At 40.2% G+C, this 21,227-nt stretch overlaps 3 protein-coding genes across 6 annotated transcripts; 1 reads left to right on the top strand and 2 right to left on the bottom strand.

The window, feature by feature from the left end:
* Positions 1 to 38: 38 nt before the first annotated feature.
* Positions 39 to 4,822, bottom strand: si:dkey-154p10.3 (zinc finger imprinted 3). The gene is made up of 8 exons (XM_057334152.1): positions 4,564 to 4,822; positions 3,168 to 3,691; positions 2,401 to 3,094; positions 1,813 to 1,900; positions 1,480 to 1,713; positions 860 to 993; positions 393 to 516; positions 39 to 301 (listed from the first exon to the last, which is right to left on the bottom strand). The coding sequence occupies exons 1-8, from the start codon at positions 4,634 to 4,636 to the stop codon at positions 82 to 84; spliced, it is 2,091 nt and encodes a 696-aa protein (XP_057190135.1). The 5' UTR covers positions 4,637 to 4,822; the 3' UTR covers positions 39 to 81.
* Positions 4,823 to 5,121: 299 nt separating this feature from the next.
* On the top strand, positions 5,122 to 16,242 carry prpf4ba (pre-mRNA processing factor 4Ba). Of its 4 annotated transcripts, XR_008963010.1 has the most exons (17): positions 5,122 to 5,191; positions 5,723 to 6,928; positions 7,102 to 7,242; positions 8,094 to 8,240; positions 8,452 to 8,533; positions 8,620 to 8,827; positions 9,382 to 9,455; positions 9,792 to 9,882; positions 10,017 to 10,164; positions 10,372 to 10,509; positions 11,027 to 11,180; positions 11,272 to 11,386; positions 11,507 to 11,658; positions 11,738 to 11,824; positions 11,957 to 13,572; positions 13,931 to 13,981; positions 14,665 to 16,242. XR_008963010.1 is itself a non-coding variant. In XM_057334497.1 (15 exons), exons 1-15 carry the CDS (start codon positions 5,145 to 5,147, stop codon positions 12,158 to 12,160), a joined length of 2,994 nt encoding a protein of 997 aa, XP_057190480.1. In that variant the 5' UTR covers positions 5,122 to 5,144; the 3' UTR covers positions 12,161 to 14,103. The 4 variants fall into 4 exon arrangements, 1 of the variants encoding a protein (XP_057190480.1); XR_008963008.1 differs by having other exon boundaries at positions 11,957 to 13,981; XR_008963009.1 differs by lacking the exon at positions 14,665 to 16,242 and having other exon boundaries at positions 13,863 to 14,103.
* LOC130554685 (protein FAM217A) lies at positions 15,229 to 20,915 on the bottom strand. Its single transcript, XM_057334503.1, is given in 5 exon segments — positions 15,229 to 16,282; positions 16,697 to 16,776; positions 17,540 to 17,611; positions 17,746 to 17,774; positions 17,854 to 20,915. Coding segments are annotated over 5 exon segments (1,272 nt in total). The 5' UTR covers positions 17,891 to 20,915.
* Positions 20,916 to 21,227: the final 312 nt, after the last annotated feature.

Raw genomic sequence — 21,227 nt, forward strand, 5'->3', positions numbered from 1 at the left:
ACTGAGGTGACCTGAAGAAAACTCACCAGGACAAGGACTCAAGAAAATAGTAAAAATGAACTTTTTTATTAAAATTCATGATTATTTGGACATCCGTGCTCTTTGAGAAGGTGCTGTTTGTGATGCAGGACCAGTGCTGTTCCTCTGTCCCAGTGCGCCAGGCTGTTCTGTACTGTGATGTTTCTTTATATGTCGTACCAGCAGCTGGCGGTCTGCTGTGGAATATTGGCACAGGTGACAGGGAAAGGATTCTCCTGTGTGATGGCGACGTGAGTGGAGGTCTAAGCTCTTCTTCTGGATGCTAAAGTAAGATAGAGAGCATTACCCTTAGTTACGAAGGCAGCAGGAAACAAGTTTAGCCCATCAACGTGGTGACAGGTGTGTGAGTGTACCTGCTGTAAGGACAGTACTGGCAGCAGTAAGGCCTTTCTTGTGTGTGCGTCCTTGAGTGTCGTCGCAGGGAGCTTCTGTCAATGGAAGCGTAGGAGCACTGGGAACACTTGTACGGCTTCTCACCTAAAGCAAGCAGAAAAAAACATCTCTGAAATTCTTACGCTCAAGCAGCCCAGCGCCATGGCAACGGTTTCATGAGAACAATTCCTTTGAAAGGGCTTCCACAAAGCCTCCGAATGTCACCATAACACCGAAATGTAAATCTACATCTCTCTTCACTGCAGGGGGATCTGTGTTGTTCCACATATTTGCTACTCTTCTCATTTAAGAACCATGGAAAGTCACTCAGTGGCCCAGATTGAATCATCATTTATGTTTAGTGGTCCAAAAAATGTGGTAAACTATGACAACATTGTTTCAGAATGTTACTGCTCAACATTTATAGATTTTAAAGTAGAAAATGCACCTGTATGGACGCGGAGGTGCTGGATTAGTGAAGCTTTCAGACGAGTGCAATAGTGGCAGTGTGGACACTTAAATGGCTTTTCACCCTGATGAATGCCCATATGACGACGCATAGTCAGCTTGGTTGAAAACTTCCTGTATTGAGATGATCACAGAAAATGAACAGTTAGCATTTATTGAGAAAAAAAATAGAAGTAGACATTTCAGCAGTACAATACGCTAGATATTTACGCAATGTTTAATGTTATATATATATAGTATCTTATTATACTTACATGTACATGTATACTTATTAAACTATATGGCAATAAGACAGTTAACCCCCAAAAATTATGTCATCATTTATTTACCCTCAAGTAGTTCAAAACATGTGGAACACAAAAGAAGAAATTTTGAGAAATGTGGTTTTGTGTCAATACAAGGGAAATCAATAGGGGTCAATGTTGTTTGGTTACCAGCATTCTTCAAAATATCTTCTTTTGTATTCTGCCGAAGAAATTCAAAAAGGTTTGGAATGCCATGAGGCTGAATAAATGATGAAGGAATTTACATTTTGGTTGAACTATCTACCAGTAAATAGCAGCTTCAGAGGGTGAATACATAGCTCAACAATGGATTTACTTGTCACAGAGGTTGCAGCAAAACTCTCTCCGTCTGAAAGCAGCGAGTCCCACTGGAGTCTCATCCTTCAAGTTTGTGACTCTGTCCTTTTCACCTTCATTGTTCTTTTCTGCTCTCACAACCCTGGTTTTTACTTTCTTCTTCTTTTTAACCTGACACCATGACTCCGGCTTCATTCTTCTGAGGCATTCTGGGTACTTCGTGGATGTTTGCATGCTAAGTTGCGGGTGTTCTCTGCATATAGACAAGGAAGCATGGCCATTTTGAGTCATTTTAAATGACAAATTCAAGTTGCAATGCAAGTCCTTTTTAATGAACATATGCCATAGTTACATGCTGTGGACATTCTGCTTCTCTTTATTTACATCACCCTGTTTGTGTTTAGTGTGAATATGCTTCAGGGTCTTCTTCCACGAGTTCTCTAAAAGACAGATAAAGAAACTACAAGACCAGGAATAATACAAAACTCAAAAGAAATAGCAGCTGGCAGAGGAATATTCTCATTCGAGAGAGCAGATGGTTGGACAAAATTAATAATTTTGGTTTCGCTTTCACAGAAGACCAAAGTTAAAGGTCTAGTTTACCCCAAAATAAAAATTCTGTCATTATTTATTCACCTCATGTCATACAAAACTTATTTGTGAAACACAAAAGAAGATATTTTGAGAAATGTCTCAGTGGTTTGTGTCCATATAATGGAAGTCAATGGGGGACAATGTTGCTAACCAACATTCTTCAAAATATCTTCTTCTGTGTTCTGCAGAAGTAAGAAAGTCATACAGGTTTGAAATGGCAATAGGGTGAGTAAATGATGACAGAATGGCAAACTCTCTCTTTAAATCTGCATTTGTCCATGTTTAAGACTACACTATCTTAAATATGACCTCAGAGCTCAGTTTAGTAAGTAAAAGCAACTTGTACCTGTGAAATCACAGTGTAAACATTTAAATCCTTCTTGAAAATGACATTGTTGGTGTAGCTCCCACTCATTCCTTGACTGACACCATTCCAGACACAGAGAACACTGTGCGAGAGGTGCTGCCTGGTGATGGCGTTTATGATGCCTTTTCTCATGAGCATCAAGTGAATCGGCTCTCCTGAAAGTCCTGGGGCAAATACTACATTTATGTGGCTTGGAACTTTTTCTCTTTCCATGCCCCCTCCAGTGCCGCTCCATATCAGCCCATTCCTCTGATTCCCAGCCACAGCGTGGGCACCTGAAGCCTTGGTCTCCATTATGACATTTCAGGTGAACTTCTAGCATGCTACGACTTGATTCAACCGTCTGACAGAGGATGCAGGCCAATCCACCGTCATCCTCAGATTGCTTCAGCATTTTATCAACCGAGGTTAAAGGCTGTTTTTCATCCAAGTTCTGATCACCTGCGGGACGGGACACTCCTTTCATTGAACTCGCATGACATTTAGTGCTGGAAATTCTGCACAGGCCAAGAGTCATCAAATGAGCTGACTGGGCCATTTCCTCATCCTGGACGTCAGTGTCGATTCCACTGTTCAAAGGGACATCCAGACCGGTGCTAGCATCCTCCAGATGAAACACAGGTTCCTCCTCACTGTCCTCACCATGGTGCTCCTCTTCAAAGAGCGTGCTCACCTTAACAAAACAAAAGCTTACATGTAAGTCTACTCACATTCCGGTTTGACATTCCTGGCAGATTTAAACTCACCTCACAAGTCTGTGCCACATGCAAGTTGCCATCCGAGTTGGAGCAAAGGCCGATGTCACATGACCGTGGGCTGATGTTCTGAAACATGCCATACATCGGAAGAAGAAAAGACATGCGTTCCATGTCCATTTGATCCTCGTTGCTTTTCGAGCCAGAATGGAGGTCGCTCTCCAAGTCGTATGGAGAGGTATTTTGCTCAACATCCCCTTCATCATCCACCCTCATTCCCACATCCAAACTCTCTTCATCCTCTTTCTCCAGACATGGCAGATGGGGGCATGGTGAAGCTGGATCATGTCTTTCCATAACATGATGGCTTATCCTGGCTTTTTGGCTGCTGGTAAACTGACAGACTTTACATCGGTACACTTCAACTAAGAAAGCTTCCACCAAAGTGGCCACATAAGCTTCAATTCCCTCTGCAGAGCTGCAGTAAAGACTGGAGGTGACGTTCTCTTCGGAGAGCCGAAGAGTCACGGGTTGGACATCTTGAAATGTTTCTTTAAACCCGCCCATTCTTGAAACTTGTAACAGAGAAGGATAAACAGATCATTAGACAATCTTTCGAAGCTTACAGCATTATACATTCAATTATTCAAAAAAATACCCTAAAAGTCCTACTGAAGTGCTTAAGAACGCACAGCATTATTTTATGCGTTTATGTAATTTTTACTGAAACAGGACATCTCTGTGGACATGTGGTTGAAAAGCTCCTCCATTTTTTTTTAAATAACCAATAGCATTTCGTTTATGTAACAGCCTGGCAAAGCCACATTTATTCGCCCCAATGGACAGCATGTGTCATGTGTAAATTAGCAAATAGGAAATAGTAAACAAGTGGCTGTTTTCAGGCGCCGCTTTAGCATCTTTCATAATGTAGGACGCTTCAGATTGTAAAGTGGATTTGATTGGACAGGAAATTTGATGAGGTGCTGAAGTGCAGAATGATGTCATCACAATTCTAGATTTATTTTAGTGCATGTGAGAGACTGAGTTTGAATGCTTATATCTTATAAATGTGAATTTCGTCATCGCTTTGAACCACACTAACAATAGGTAACCTCTAACACAGTCATACTAAATATCACAAAACTTCAGTCAGTGTTAGAAATAAATAATATTGTGCCTACACTTACACAGTAATATGTAATTATGCCGTTCTAGTAAGCACAAAGGCCAACATCACTGTGTAACAACAACGAAGAGCTCTAGACAGAGTACATACTGTGCTACATCAATTAATATCACACGAACCATTTAGCAGAGGCTTTTAAAGTCTAGTCACTGGACTCTAAGTTAACTTTGGCTCAGGAAGCAAGAGGCAGTTGTAAATTAACAAAGGACTTTATTCTAATGCAGCCATACAAAACTCCAAAGTGTTAAATGATGCCCTTACCTGAGCAACACAACGTTTGTGGCGTCTTTAAATATATGGATGACGCCAACGTGCGGTTTAGGGACCACGGCATAGTTACAAGTCACATAATAAGCGTAAGATGACACATTTCCCTCACTCAGACAAAGATAAGCACGGGTCGGGGTTTGCAAACATTATTTAGGGTGTTTTAACCCGAAATGCGCGAGGAAAATACCTAATAGTCGCAATTTGTGACAACTGTCGTGGAAGCATTGATCCAGACGGTTCCTTGTCTTGCTCAGTCACTGCTGATGATACACTGCGCATGCGTGGTTTTGTAAGGTTTCAAAAGATTTGTTCAACCCAATGAATTGAATCGATTTACAGTGAATCGATTCCATATTTAAATAAATTCAATTTATTAAATTGTGATAATTATAAAGCGTTACACGTTCATGGTAATGATGTATAAAACGAATCTAAAGATTGACATTCTTTATTTGGTTACAGTTATTATTGGACTTTTTATTCCTTATTTTGGAGCCAGAACTGATTGAACAGAATGATTCAATTGAATCGGCTCTTTTCGACCCCGAACCGACTTGGCAGGAATAATCAAGATGGCGAACATGAACGCGTTGACCAAAACAATCGCAAAGGATTATACGTAAGTCATACGTTTACGCATTTTAAATCGAAAATTATTTGTATGTATACATAGAAGCTTTGTATATTTTGTGTAATTTAAACGATTCCACAACTTGTGATTGAATAATGCGGTTTTATTCCGATGTCTGTGGACACTCAATATATAAGACATCTGTTTGATGTTACTTTAAATGAACCCACATTAAAATACTGAAGTATACTTTAGAATTTATTATGTTAGACTTTTATAAGATGTTATAGTGTTTTTAACCTTACAATAGTAAATGATAAAGTATATTACAATATTTACTGCAGTTATCAATTAACTATAGTTAATACAGATTATTGTAGCAACGTCACCATTAATACTAGTTTACTATATTAAAAAAAGAAAGTATGTTTTTCAGTAACAACACAGAAATATAGGTTTGATACCCTGTGTCGTTGATGTTTATCTTTAGACATCCTAACTACGTTAACTTTGTTGAGCTGATTTGAAACAGTTGGAAATTATATTAATAACAAACTCGTACTGTTTACTCTGTGCCAGGTTTGATGTGGAAGGCTCTGACAGTGCAGATGAGAATGAATATACGGCGGGTGGAGATGGAGCTAGAAAAGCAGAGGACTCAGACTTTGCCAGAGTGGAACGACACAAGAGTAGAAAACACAAACATCGAAGTAAACACAGAAAACATAAACATCCCTCACCAGATGACAAGGACCACAAACACAAGCACAGACATAAGCGAAAACACAGAGACTCATTCAGGAATGACAGAGAGTTTTCCACAGACTATGACAGTGGAATCATCTCTCCAAAGAGATCCAGGCTGGATGATCTGGCTGCACTTGAGGATCTAGAGAAACAGAGAGCCATGATTCAAGCAGAACTTGATAATGAGTTAATGGAAGGAGCTGTGCAGTCAGGTATGGGACTGATCTTGCAGGGTTATAACTCGGACTCGGATGATGACGGTGAGATCGAGGAAGCTGTGCAAAATTGTGAGCGTTGGAGACAGGATCTCAAAGAGCACGTCATTGCCAAGGAACACGGGGACCATCAGGTAACAAAGGATCCTGTAGGATCTCGACAAGATCACGTCGACGAGGGAAAAGTTTCCTGGCGAGAAGACAGAAGCACGTCTGGTGAGATGGCAATCCGGTATCGGAAGTCAGAAAAAGAAACTGAACTAGATATATGTGACCCAAGCAAAGCAAGGGAGAGGAGACAGTCCTGGAGCACAGAGAGATCCAAAGATGAAGGTCAAAGGTCGAAATCTCCTGTGACGGCCAGAGGGCGGTCATCTAGTGGTAAAAGGCATGACACGGAGATGGAGCGAAAAACAGACGATGGTAAAAGACATCCTTCAACATCGCCCGCACAGCGTGATGAGCAAAACGTTGAACGTAGAAATTCCAAATCCCCGGAAAGGAGGAGCAAATCTACATCTAAAGAAAGAAATACAAACTTGCCAGAATGTGACCGAGACGGAGAAAAGAAACCAGTCAAGACAACTTCAAAAGAAACCTCATCTGGAAAAGAAAATCGTTCTCCTAGCGGAAAACCAGTTTCAGAACATCACAGCCCCAGTGTGCATACACGGGGTCACCGGACCCCTGAACACAGCACAGACAGGGCATCCAGACAAGACAGATCTTCTTGCCACAACAGATCACCTACCAGGAGAGGCCGATCTCGGTCTGCGGAAAGGAAACGGAGAGAAGCCGACCGCCCGAGACTTTCCAATGACAGGTTCTAGCTCTTGTAATTGAGATCTTTGATAGATTTAGTTGTATCATGTCTTTCGTTTTCAACTTGGCTATGGTTCAGTCAAGATACTTCTTATAGCAATAAATGATTTTTTGGATTAAGGTTTTCTTCTTTCGCGATTCTTGAAGTCACACGTCTTTTATACTCACTAACAGGATGCGATCTCGTGATGAGGCAGGGGGTCGTAGAGAGGAAAGCCCATCTCTAAGCTCCAGGCGAAGATTAAACCATTCAGCTTTTAGACGGAGGTCTCGTTCTCCCCGGAGACGCACCAGCAGGTCTCCTGTCAGACACAGGTGATTGTGGTTTGCTTCGTGGATAAAAGTTTTCTAAAAGGCATCAAAATGTCAACCAGATTCCTATTTTATAATGTATACACGCAATAAATGCACTGAATTATACATTTATTTGGGGATCATCCTGACCCCTTAGTTCTGAATGGGGTGTTGCAATATATTGATATATTGCATATCACGATGCAAAAAAAAAAGATTGGTTGAGTTGCCAACATGAGTCCTGGGCAATGTACTGTATATAGGCCCGGTTTCACAGACAAGGCTTAAGGCTAGTCCCAGACTAAAATGAATGTGTCTTAACTGAATATAACTTGGCCAGACATATCTTAAAATATATCGATGCCATTGTTTTGTCTCGAAATGCACACCAGTAATGTATTCTTCTAAGTCATTTTTATAAAAGCGACATAAATATCTTAATTTAACTAAGGCGTAGTCCTGGATTAAACTAAGCTGTGTCTGTGAAAAAGGGCTATAATGTTTTATTGTTTTTTGTGTGTGCTTTTACTGCCAAGTTCTATGTTAGGGTTTAGCTTTATTGTTTTGGGGTTTAATTATTATTATTATTTTTAATTTTATGAATTCAGTTTTGATTTTAGTTTTGTGCCAGGAATGATGATTAGATTTAAAAAAAAAAAAAACTATTAAGTTTTTATCAATTTACAGAAGGTTCAGTTAAACCTTGAATATTGTCACTTCTTTAACAAAATAAAAGAAAATTTAGAAATATTTTATGAATACATTCTTTTATTTTTACATTTGGTTCAAAATATTGTTATGCATTCATAGTTAAATTTAATTAATTAATTAATTAATTAATTAAAATTACATTTATTATTATGCCGATCCAGGGAGCGGGACAGGACAGATCGCAGACAGCAGTTACTTTCTGCATCCCAGGAAAGGCGGAGGAGACGAAGCAGGGAAAGAGAAGACATGTTTAAGGGGAGTCTGTCTGAAGGCATGAAGGCCGAGAAGGAAGACTCTGATGAAGAAGTGTGAGTTTGGTTTTACATTTACACATTTGGCAGACGCTTTTATCCAAAGCGACTCGAGTGCATTCAGTCAATACATGTCTTTTAACTGTATGTGTCCCTGATCGAACCCACAACCTTTGCGTTGCTAGCGTAATGCCCTACCAATTGTGTTTTAATTTTCTTAGCATATTGGAAATGAATAATTATGTGAATGGGTCAATCTGTTTTTAAGGCTGGAGGACTATGAAATTAATGAAGAGGAAGAGGAGGCTTTAATAGAGCAGAGGAGACTTCAGCGCTTGGCGATTATTCAGGTCAGAATATATTTTTGTTATCAATGTTACAACATCTGCTTTGCCTTTTGACATATAAAAGTTGTCTCTGTTTTTGTCCTGTATAGAAATATAAGTCCGTGAACGAAGACAGTAACATGTCAGGACTCTCAGAGCATGGCAGTCCTCAGAGCAGCAGGCACAGTCGATCTCCATCACCTGATGATATCCTCGAGCGTGTGGCCGCTGATGTTAAAGCCTACGAGCAAGAGAACCTGGACACGTTTGAGGACAACGTGAAGGCCAAGCTTAACCTTGTCTCTCAGGAAAAGGATGGTACGTTATCTGAAATGCAATCTATTCTGTCATGAATTACTCACTCTCTAGTTGTTCCAAATCTGTGTACATTTCTTTGTTTGGTTGAACACAGAGAACGATATTTGGACGATTGCTTGAAACCAAACAGTTCTTGGACCCCATTGACTAGCATAGGAAACATTACAATAGTAGTCAAAAGTGCCCCAGAACTGTTTGCTGTCCTACATTCTTCAAAATATCTTCTTTTGTGTTCAACAGAACAACACATTTTTTCCTATGGTAGTCAGCAGGGTCCAAGAACTGTTTGGTTACAAGCATTCGTCCCCATATCTTTCTCTGTGTTCATCAGAACAAAGAAATGTATTCAGATTTGAAACACCTCGAAGTTGAGTAAATGGTGACAGAATGTTTTTTTTCGGTGAACTATCCCTTTAAATTGAAGGGACCGTTAATAAAGCAAATCAGCCCATCAGGCACAACTGAAACATTTTCTGTGAGGTAATGCAAAGCAGCCAGATACGTTATCAATAAGTCTTTGTTCCTTTTATTTAATTATCGTTATTTTTCTTCAGGTGCTAATCTGAAAAAGCCACCAGCCCCTGATATGTTCGCGGAGTCCGATGACATGTTCGCCGCTTACTTTGACGTGAGTAGCCAAGACACTGCTTTCCATTGCATAGGTCAGTGGCTTTACAAGGCCCAGAATTTGATTGAATTTGACCATGTAAGGGGATCTCTACAGGTAGAGTTGCATAGTCCTGTGCAAGCTGTTGTTTCTCTCTTGGAAACTTTGCTTGGAGTTTTTTACCATGCGGGTAATCCGACTCTGTGACGCTCACTGGATCTTGAGGGCTCTCAGAGCTTAAAGTCTTGTACGGTGTCAGTCACTGAGCTCTTTTATCAGTGCTCATTTTAATCAACCGTCTGAATTCAATCGCGATAACAATGGCAAACATTTGCATGTTTTGAAATCTGCCCACAGAGTGCCAGATTACGGGCAGCAGGCGTTGGAAAGGACTTTAAGGAGAATCCGAGTCTTAAAGACAACTGGACAGATGCAGAGGGCTATTACCGTAAGTCATTATCAGCTAATCTAATAGAAAATACTGCACTTGAATCCATAGGCCATTAACTTCAAAAATTATGAACAAGATGTAAAACTGGTGTAATTTTGAAAAGGTGATGAAACTTCTCATCATGTGTTCAGGTGTGAACATTGGCGAGGTGTTGGACAAGCGGTACACGGTGTATGGCTACACGGGACACGGTGTCTTCAGTAACGTGATCCGAGCCAGAGACTTGGGCCGAGCCAATCAGGAGGTGGCAGTGAAAATAATACGGAACAATGAGATGATGTAAGCCACTTCACGATCGTAAACGCTGCTTAGCCAGTTAGCTTCTTGTCTAAAGTTCTCATCAAAACCAAAATGTTTGGTTTTGGTTGTTTACAATGGACATGGCTTTGGTTTCTCTTCATAAATACTTTATGGCATGCAGAGAATGTTTCTTTAGGGTGTTATGGTATAGATATGGTATGATTATGGATTTTTTTGGACTCGCAGGCAAAAAACGGGGCTCAAAGAGCTGGAGTTTCTCAGGAAACTGAACGACGCTGATGCAGATGATAAGTTTCATTGTTTGAGGCTCTTCAGACACTTTTACCACAAGCAGCATCTGTGTTTGGTGTTTGAACCACTCAGGTACATTCCAGTCAACACTTTCTGATCAGGGGCAGAGCTAGGGGTGGGCTAAGGGGGCTGAAGCCCTGAATGTTTTCAGTAAAGGCCGAATGTTTTTATTACCATGTCCTGTACGAACCACTCAGAGGCCGTTCACATTTTGCATCTTGAGCGCGCACAAGTTCGTTATTTTATATGTAGCTGCGCAGCAAGCATGCTTGAATAGGGAGCAACGCGGTCGCGCCCCCATGTAATGCAACACACTCTTTTTACCAGGCACGTCAGTGCAAAAAATCTATTTGTTCTTTGCCGGGACCTTCTCGTCTTCACGACGAGCGCAGCTCATGATTTCTAAGCAACCACACAAAAAGTGGCGCAGCTCGCGTTTTCCACGCTAAGTGTGTTTTCGAACACATGTCTCTGTGCTAAGCCCCGGATATCCACTTACCCTAGAACCGCCCCTGTTTCTGATGCAGATTATGTGTTCTCTTATGTGTTTGTGTTTATGCACTGTGAATATATTGTTTGCTGGCTTTAGCATGAACCTGCGGGAGGTGCTGAGGAAGTACGGCAAGGACGTGGGGCTGCACATCAAGGCTGTGCGCTCATACAGCCAACAGCTTTTCTTGGCCCTAAAACTGCTGAAGCGATGCAACATACTTCATGCTGACATCAAACCCGACAACATCCTGGTGAGTCGCTTCTGACCTTCTGATAGTTACCAAAGTGCTTTTCCACATTTTTGCACAGAAGGCAAAATATTTCTTTTCAATTTCCTTAAAGGTGAATGAGTCCAAGACCATTTTGAAGCTGTGTGACTTTGGCTCCGCATCACACGTCGCTGATAATGACATAACACCCTATCTAGTCAGTCGCTTCTACAGGGCACCTGAGATCAGTAAGTCTGTAAACTGCATTGAGAAAGCTTATTGAAAACGGAAAATGTATCTGATGCAATGAAGTTCGCCTGCATACGTTCATTTTTGGCTTTATTTAGAGTTTCTTTCTTCTTATATAGTCATTGGAAAGTCATATGACTATGGGATCGATATGTGGTCTGTGGGCTGCACTCTCTACGAGCTATACACAGGAAAAATCCTCTTCCCTGGAAAGACCAATAATCACATGCTAAAACTTGCCATGGACCTGAAAGGAAAAATGCCTAATAAAGTAAGAATTTATTTTCCATGCATTAGATTTTTAGAATGAAAAAGAAAAAACGTCTTCTAAATATTTATTGTTTTCACAGATGATCAGAAAAGGTCTGTGCAAGGACCAGCATTTTGACCAGAACTTGAACTTTTTGTACACAGAGGTTGATAAGGTCACTGAAAGGGTAAGCATGATGTATTCCATCCATACCTGTTCATTTTTTAATAATACAACTGAAAAAACTCTTTTTAAGCCGATTGTTTGTTCATTTATCCCACTGTTCTTTCTTTCCACATCTCTGGCTCTATGTCCACAGGAAAAGGTCACAGTCATGAGCACCATTAACCCCACTAAGGACCTCCTGATGGACATGGTGGGTCGGCAGGCACTACCGGAGGACCAGCGAAAAAAGGTGGTTCAGCTGAAAGAGCTCATGGACCAGATCCTAATGCTGGACCCCGCCAAGCGGATCACTATCAACCAGGCATTGCAGCATTCGTTCATGCAAGAGAGGATATGAGCATCTAACCATACGTCAGAGACTCCTGCACGTGATGGTTTTGTATCTGCAGATACTGTATGACAACAAAAGACATTTGAATATTTTATTGGTTGTATTGCCGTTTTAAAATCAATGCTATTTTATCGGTTCAGATTTGTGGCCACAAGGTATTTCTTTATTTTTTTAAATTCACTACAAGACACCGTAAATATATTCTATATTGTTCAGAATGCATGCTTCATATGCACAGCTTCTTGTAGAGAACAGCGGCTAAAATAATATGAATGTCAACTGTATTTGATATTACGCTCAAGGATCAGAATGTAAAATGTCCATCTGTGCTAGAACGTTTTACATTCTCGAACAAATAAAACTCGGTCACCAAGGACTTGTAGAGTTGCGAGTGTCAGGCCAGCATAAATGCTGTCTATATCCACCCTCCCTCAGGTGTGAGAGTGAGAGCGAAACCTGGCGCGCAGGCCCGCGGCAAACCATTGCCGCAGGTGTGTTTCTGCTGAACCTGAGGTCTTGGGTCCTGCCTGACCTGGTCTGCAGGGAAAAGCTCCTCTGTAAAGGCAGGTTGTGCACCTCTATGAGTACACTGAAGGTAAGCTTACCCTACCAAACCAATCGGCATCGTCGCACCCTTACGGCTTCTCCTGCATGTTCACTGGAGATGTTTATCGGCGAAATTGACATGCACTCTTTGTCACCCTGTGTGCTGATGTTTCTCACAGAGACAAATCTGTCAAGCTTTTGCAAAAACGGAAGGAATCCCCTGGGCAAACCGGGTTTTGATTGACATTGAGGGTAAGGGTGAAGGGGAATCTGAATATTTGTTATGGATCAAGCACCTTCAGTGTACTGCTAGACATACTACACTTTATTTCAGCGATGTTTTCACGTCATAGTTTTTGTACAACCTTCAGATGCACTACTGTACAAACCCCGCGGTGTTTCGCTGTGAATAGGAAATGTAGATGTGTTGTTTGTGACTGTTCTCATGTTTGTGATCATGTTGTCTTTTGATACAGGGGTTTTCCTGCTCTGATCTATGAATCTGCTTGTTACGAGCGGTAATTTGCTTCTTTACTTCATACCTTTATGTTTGGAATTAAAAAGAGACGAAGGTCATGCTGGAAGAATTCTATGCTTGTTATCTTTTGCAAAGAAGTCCTGCATGAAAATGTCATCATTTGAGTTTACTGTAAATTCACATTATTGTTATCTTTAAATGATATAAAATAAAGACGTTTGTGGTGTCGTAAGACAGGAAACGTTCTTGTTCGTTTCATCAACACTAACTGCTGTTTGTGCTGTTTCTCCCACTGCTCTTTGTGTTCGAGTATAATCTCTGGCCAATGGAGACACGGCCCCCTGTCTGCCTCTGCTTTCAAAGGAACAAGACATCTTCAAGGCCCTTTATCCAGGTCACTCCATAAGGCATGTTTAGATGTAACACAAAGCTGATGCTCTGTTCAAAAGTATCATTGATTGTCGTTATGATTGCAATAACTACAATATGATTGTAGCTTATGAATAGTTTAAGGATTTGTTTTTGCCAGTTGTAGTCCACTTTGTCTGGTCCGTATAATATAATCTTCATGAAGTTCCAGCGTTGGTTTTATCCACGAAAGTTCATTATGGGGCAGCTGTATATTCCAAACAGAAATAGATTGATTTAGTCACTATGTCAGCTGATTATTGTCCATTTCCCCAGGATGTTGCAAGAGCGTGTGCTGTCTGTGCTGTACCAAGATACTGGTATATTTATTCTCTGTATTTTAGGTGCCGTCCATTAGAGAAGATTCTTAAAGGGAAGTCTCATCCGGAGAAAAGGTTTCTGTTTTAGAGAGAGCTGTTAATGACAATTAAGTTTTTGTTTTAAAGGGATAGTTCACCCAAAAATAACATTTACTCACCCTCAAGTTTTTCCCAAACCTGTGTGTAAATTTCGTTGTTCTGCTAAACACAAAGAAAGATATTTGTAATAATGTTAGTAACCAAACAGTTCTGGGGCACTATTGACTCGTACACTAAAGAGAAAAAACTACTATGTTAGGCAATGGTGACCCAGAACTGTTTAAGTTTCCCGCATTCTTTCAAATATCTTCTTTTGCGTTCAACAGAACAAAGAATTTTACAGTTTTGAAACAACTTGAGGGCGAGTAAAGGATGACAGAATTTTCCTTTTTGGGTGAACTCGCCCTTTAATGTTGTTTCTCATATAGTCTTTGTACAATTTGAGTTACTGAGTTGAATTATTTGTATCCTTAGTTAAGCAAACACAAATAGAAGTTATGGTGCATCACCTTATGCTTAACCCGATGTAACTCAAGTTCTATACTACTATACTAATGTGGAGTAGTTTCAAGATACTTAAATTGTTGTAGTTTATAATTTGGCCTAATATATGCCCAATTTTCAATCAAAAGGTAATACTTTTCATTTGTTTACCAATGTCTTCTACATTTGATACCTGGCGTTTAAATCAAACTAATCATTTCTTAATTCTATTGCAGGGTAAGTCTTAAAATTCCTCCTGACTGCCAAGATCACGTGACACTAAGTGTGAAAGATAACCTGTCTGTCTGCGGCTGTCCTACTGTATTATTGAAGTGCCTTTCAAGTGCTCATCTCATCCACTAACGGAGGAAATTACCCACTGCAGCCATGCACAGCATACTATGTGTTTATTGTGTGTATTCAATTCTGCAAAATCGCATCTGACAATAAAGAGCGACTTTTACAATGACACATTGTATTTTTTTATGCTGTCTATTATTATGTTATAAGTGTATAAACAAGCTGTTTTAAATCATGTGACAAGAACACAAGAAAACATCTGGGGAAGCAGTCCGTTATACTGTGTCGGATAATATGCTACAGACATGCATGCTTCGGTAACAACTCATTGTTTCAATCTAGGCTGAAATAAATAGTGAATATAATATATATCAAATAGTTTGTCCCACTTTGAACTCTCCAATATTTTCTTGCCCCGTACGGGGTTGTAAACGGATATTGTTAAATAGGCTATTCAGACTGTTGCAATATAAAAACAACAAACAGCATCAAGGAAAACTTTATAATTTAACAGAACACTTACATATTTTAAGAGGGACACAAGTCTTTTTCAAGGTCTTTTTTGACTTTGGCATAGCTTTCGTTGTGGGTTTGCGTATCTTGGAAGCATTTGCGCTGTTGCATTTTAGTGACACATTTGAAATACTGTTAGCAAGACCTTCTGTCTTTCTTAATTTGACTGTACTGGAGTTTGTTTTTTTACACACATTATGTGCTGGCTGTACTCCATTTGGTACCCTATCAGAATGCGATAAGGGGCGAGTATGTTGCCTAGACCGTGAACGAGAGGACGAAGAAAGGGTGAGTTTTGTGAAATCGGCTAATGCTGAATTACTGCCTCTAGTCCTCAAGTGTTCCATCTGACTGCAAGGACTTTCCAACCGTCTCAGGCGATTGGCACTCCGTACCAAAGCAGTTGCCGGGCGAGATCGGACTGCTTTTCCTTGTTCCTTTTGTATAGTTGCGGCTTGAAGTTTTTCCAGCTCTAGCAAGCGTGTCACCATAGCTGTGAGACAAGGATCCTTCCTCTCCAATCCAGCATCTGAAGACTCGCTGAAGTCTTTAAGTGGAACGGGGAGAACCTCCGGGTAAACTTGCTCTTCTTCTGCCGCCTCTGTTAATTCCAGATCTCTGTCAACTGAGTCTGGCCTCAGGTCCAGTTCTACAGCAGCTGCCCACATTAAGACGGGAATATTGTCTTTCTATAGGTCGGAGAGGTCACTGTCTTCTTCGCATTCAACTGACGTCCGGCTGGAGTTATTTAAAGAGCACTGTTCGGTTACGTTACCTTCAAGAAGTCCACGATTGCAGGTGTCCAAACTGCTACAATGTGAATTGCTAATTGTCTTCATCTCGTCTGTTCTTTTATTCCTTGAAGACACAGTGAGAGTGACCTGTAAGGGACTGTGTTCCAGTGCTGGTCTGGTGTCATCTGTAGATTTATAATGATCAGACATGTGTTCTTGCGTGCTCCAGAGGATCGGAGGCTGTAGACCAAGCCTGTGCCATCTGTGCGAAAGCATCCTCATCTGGGTCGTATTATGTTGCTTCAAGCTAAATAAAATAATTGATAAAAACAAAGCAACGGTAAGATAAATCTTTTTCCAGATGCCATTTAACCTCAAGTATTGTGACATGGATAGGGAGTATCAGTTCCAGGTTGGCAAAGTGTGAGCTGTCTAGTGTTGCACGACTATACAAAGCTATATTCAGTTCAACAAAAGGTTAAGATTACTGGCAAACACAGCAAGTCCCCAATGCAAAGAACGGTCTGGAGATGATCTGTATTCCTAATGTATCCGTTTCATTTTAAATGAAATATGGTACCACCTGCATGTGTGTAAGACTGCATGTCACTGCCAAATTAAATTGGATTCATATTCCATAGACTTAGATGACCCTGCCATGGTGATGGCTGTCATCCGGCTGTCAGCATCTGATGAGTCAAAGCAGTCAGTATCTACTTACACTTTGGATGATTTCGTTTGGCTGCAACAGATGGGTGGTTCCTGTTCCTGTGCATTAGAAATGCTGGCTAGAAGAGATGCCTGCACAATAGAATAAATTGCAACCAAAATATTCCAAAATAAACAGTGACTTAAAAATACATTTCATTGCAATATATGTACAAACCACTACCTTTTCTCAAAAACGAAAGAATTAACTTTTTTAATTACTTTTATCCAGCTGGTTTTGAGGTCATTTCATTTTTACTGGATGTATGAAGTCGATTTTCAGCAAGTTAATACCCACATACAGTTTCACAGGTACGTCTGTTAAATGTCTGCTAAAGATCTGGAAACATCTGCTGCGTAAAAACATCTGTTAAACATCTTAGAAAAAGCATTTTTACATTCTAAATCTAAACGTCTAAACAATATCTGACAGGAAACGTCTCAGAGACGTATTACAGATGAGCAAACAAAATACATCTAGCAGACGTAAAAGCAAACATCAAAGAGACGTCTCTGCGATGTATGTGTGCTATCAGAACAGATTCCCTGACAGAGTAACCACATATAAACTATAACATGTTCTACTAAAGTTGACAATCAGAAAGTAGACAACGCTTTAGTCTTAATATTAAAGACTGTGTGTTTATTGTTTAATCTTTCTGTGAAAGGTCTTGCCTGAAAAAAGGTTGCTTGGTTTGGTATTTTGTTGTAATATAATAACATTAATACAGTTTAACTTGTTGTTTATCTAATATATTTTTATAGACACCGACCATGCATAATACACACACTACATACTTTATAAATACTTAAATATATAACGTCAATTCATTTACAGACATAGTAAATGTGATACCTGTGGTGTGTTCACTACTGTAGACATGTGTAGAGTTTCAAGTCGGCGTATTAACTGAGTAATGTAGCTGTCCTGTGAATACACAATTCAAAAGTATCAATAGACAAAAATGGTTTTAATGTCTCATTTACACATTTTTGTGTCCACACACAATTCTTTTCTTTTGACTACCATAACAGATCATACTGAGGGAAATGAAACCATACCTTGTCACATTCCGCCGATGAACAGGCACCTGTGTTGGAAAAAAGCCATCAAAGTAAAACATCATGCGTTCCAGAAAACCATAAAGCCTGGTGTAGACGTGCACTCACCTGCAGGTGGTGGTGTAAGATCTGTTGGACTCGTCATTCTCTCGAAGTGACAGCTTCCCAACCTTACATCACCAATTCACGCGAAAACAAAGTCTTGCGGTAAGTGATGCACTGCAGTATTAATGCCCTTTAATTAATCTACACGAGTACTCCATTGTTAATCATTTAATATCAAGAAATTATTTAGATTGTGGCTGTGTCTCAATCAGCTCCCTTGTTCAGTAGTAATGGCACTGACCAGGGAGTCAGCCATTTTAAGGGCTGTCTCATTCGCAAAATCCTTCCAGTGCACTGAAACGTTCGATCCCTAAAATTACCACATTGCACTGCAAAAACCAGGGAGCATCGATGCTTCCTATGTTCCATTACCGGAAATCACGTGACAAATTTTGGAACCGTTTAACCGGTTTTGACTAGAAGGGATACAGCTACATCCACTGGGCATGCGCACTTCAATACCGCATAATTTTTGTCACGCTAAAAACAGTTGATTAATATATTTTATTATTGTAAGGTTAAGTTTAGGGTTGGGGTAGGTGTAGGCGTTAACTAATGTAATTTATTATAATTATATGGCGAGATTTTGCGCCACTTCCGGCTGTAGCTGTATCCCTTCTAGCAACAACCCGTTTAACCGAAAATAGCCAATAACTCAATGAACTTGAAACGCGATATAACATTTGACAAGACTAACGCTATTTTATGTTATGTATAAACAAACGTTGCTAGACAGGCAGGCAAACACAACAGTTAAATTTAATAATCGACCAAATTTGTGCACTAATATGTAACGGAATAATGAAAGTCTTTCTCATATGGACTTCAACCAAGGGCCAATCTTCCGGTCTCTCTCGTGAAACCAACACGGAAGTGACTAAAACTGCAATTCATCGACTGGCCGCTAGAGGCTGGCTCCAAAACAAAGCAGAATCTCATTGAGCCCCATGTTAAATGGCCAACTTTACAGCACAAAAAAACATGTTTACAGCCTGTACAAAAATTATTTTGCTCTATATAGGTAATTTTACCCTTCATGACAACTGTGAGGAGGGTGATTTTTTTATAACTCACCCGTTTAACTTACATAAGCCTTAAAATTATGCAAAATAGTTGCGTGGCCACTTGAGTGACAAGAAGGTTTCAGCAAACCGAGCGCCTCAGCTCCAACCACGTCCCGCCTCTTTGCCCATTTACGATTATCCGGGAGTGACGCGCGATGACGCGATGCCAAGATGGCGACGACCGGCTCCGCCTACTTTAGGCCTCATTTTTACTCTTCACAAACCTACGGGTGACGTCACGGACACAACGTCCATATTTTGTACAGTCTATGACTTCAACCAGTATTTAAAAAATAAATTGCTGCTTCCCAATTCGCCTACTTATACTATGCACTAAAAGTATGTACTGTTTTGTTATGGAAAAGTATATACATTTTAGTGTGTAGCAAAACAATATGCACACACTGGGACATACTAACAGGAAACGGAAGTGGCGGTTGTTGCCTAGACAACAATGTGGCCATTAACTGTCACACACATCAAAATACAGCTCTTCTTTCCATTTAAGTATTTATTAATTCATTGTTTCATATGTAATGTTAACTCTGTGCTTATATTTATTAATTTAGTGACGCATCAGTTATTTAATTGTATTAATGCAATGGAGCGTCACTTAACTCCGCCTACTCGCGGTGAGTTGTGGGTAATATTAGCCGTTAGAGTGTGCATCATTCTGCATTTCGAATTTCTACGGGAAGTAGTAGACCATCCGGGAATCTTTGGAATACTCTTTTCAACATACTACGATTTGGGACATACTAATTCTATTTTCGAATACTATTTAGGACAGATAGTATACGAATTGGGACGCAGCAAGGGTGTCTTATTTGAATATTGGATTGTGATTGGTGGTATCTATTTGCATTTTACATCTAGCCAATGTACTGTATAGGGCGGCTCAGAGATAACGTATTTTTGTATGCAAAACCCGGAAGCGAGTTAGCATTTTAGGACTTCCGGTTCCATCGGTCCAAAGTCTATGGGTTTTTTGAATGGGTTTTTGGTAAATCGCCTGAAATAATGTCTGTGGTAAACAAAACCTCTAAATATTTTCACGTTTTATTCTATGACATAAAACACACCAATTGTAACCCGCTTGTGATTTTTTAAAGCCTTCTAAAATTTAAAGCCTTTATTGTGTCTTAAAAACGGCGGTTGCTAACAAGTTGCTAAAAGGGACTACTTCCTTTGGTGTGGACGTTAGACGTCATTCCGCATATAAAGCTCACAAATAATGCAACATGGGCACAAATCTCTTAAAACGTAGATGCAGATTCATTCACAGAGTAATTACTTACCAGGGAACACATTTTCAATAAAGTTTGAAAGAGTTGTCGGAGGCTTGGTGGTGGTGATGTTGATATCGAGCGACCTTAAGTGTAGTCTGTTTATAGCATTGTGTTAGCTTTTTACTTCTGCAGATTGTATTTCGGCTTCAAAAGTAACAAATGTTGTGTTAATTTGTAAAGATTATCTTGATAGATAAAACGTGTAAACATCATAAACCTTTGTTAATCACAGAGCTTATTTTTTGCGATCTTCCAAAAGTCTATGGGGAAAATATGCATAGGCTTTCGGTTGAGGGAACCAGCGTGGCGCTTACTTCCGGGTTAGCCTACAACAGTACATCATCTCTGAGGTACTGGATACAGTTTACAACTATCACCGACAGTATAGCCGCAGTAGTCTGGTTCAAACGCCAGCTCTCTTTATCCCTCGAGTTCTCCATTAAATATTTATACATCATTGCAGTCAGAACATATGGGAATGCAATGGTGTTGCCACTAACATTAAAGATTTAACTACTAGAAACCACAGCACACGTCATTTGGCTGACTACCTAATATCTTCTGCTGATCGAAGTAACGTTAACATTTTTGCTGATACTCGCTTGTATGGCATGGTTTACACCGCAGCAAGAGAGGTGGCTTAAGTTTGATTTTTTTGTAGTTTCGGTCAGTGACTGGGCGACTTCCACTTCCACCACACGAATAACATCTTTTGTAACCATGGTAACAATAGGTTACTTTCGTAACCCCGGTTCTCTGAAACATCGAGTGGAGAGATCCACCTATGGGAAGGGCATCCATACCTGACCTCTGCAGAAGCATCCAATTGCACCAAGTCTGGCTAGACAGACAGAAGCGCGCAGCCAATGCCAGGTAAGGCCCCACCCCCTTACCTGAGAGCATATAACGTCTGCCTGTGCTGCTGCTCTCCAGTAGTGGTGGGCGATACTGTAAGTAAATGCAGGGCCAGTATTGCCGATATCGATACCGATACCAATACTTTTTACTTTTAGAAGCATTCACT

The sequence above is a fragment of the Triplophysa rosa genome, linkage group LG5, assembly GCF_024868665.1.
Source record: "Triplophysa rosa linkage group LG5, Trosa_1v2, whole genome shotgun sequence".
Classification (NCBI taxonomy): Eukaryota; Metazoa; Chordata; class Actinopteri; order Cypriniformes; family Nemacheilidae; genus Triplophysa; species Triplophysa rosa.

Excerpts from the sequence above, each read along its gene's own strand:
- si:dkey-154p10.3 (XM_057334152.1), bottom strand. The coding sequence starts at position 4,636 with ATGCCGTGGTCCCTAAACCGCACGTTGGCGTCATCCATATATTTAAAG. Across the intron at positions 994-1,479 it reads TGCTGCAACCTCTGTGACAA|GAAGTTTTCAACCAAGCTGA; the intron begins GTAAATCCATTG and ends ATCTCAATACAG. Across the intron at positions 517-859 it reads GCACCTCCGCGTCCATACAG|GTGAGAAGCCGTACAAGTGT; the intron begins GTGCATTTTCTA and ends TGCTTGCTTTAG.
- prpf4ba (XM_057334497.1), top strand. The coding sequence starts at position 5,145 with ATGGCGAACATGAACGCGTTGACCAAAACAATCGCAAAGGATTATAC. Across the intron at positions 10,165-10,371 it reads ATACGGAACAATGAGATGAT|GCAAAAAACGGGGCTCAAAG; the intron begins GTAAGCCACTTC and ends TTGGACTCGCAG. Across the intron at positions 11,659-11,737 it reads AAGGAAAAATGCCTAATAAA|ATGATCAGAAAAGGTCTGTG; the intron begins GTAAGAATTTAT and ends TTGTTTTCACAG.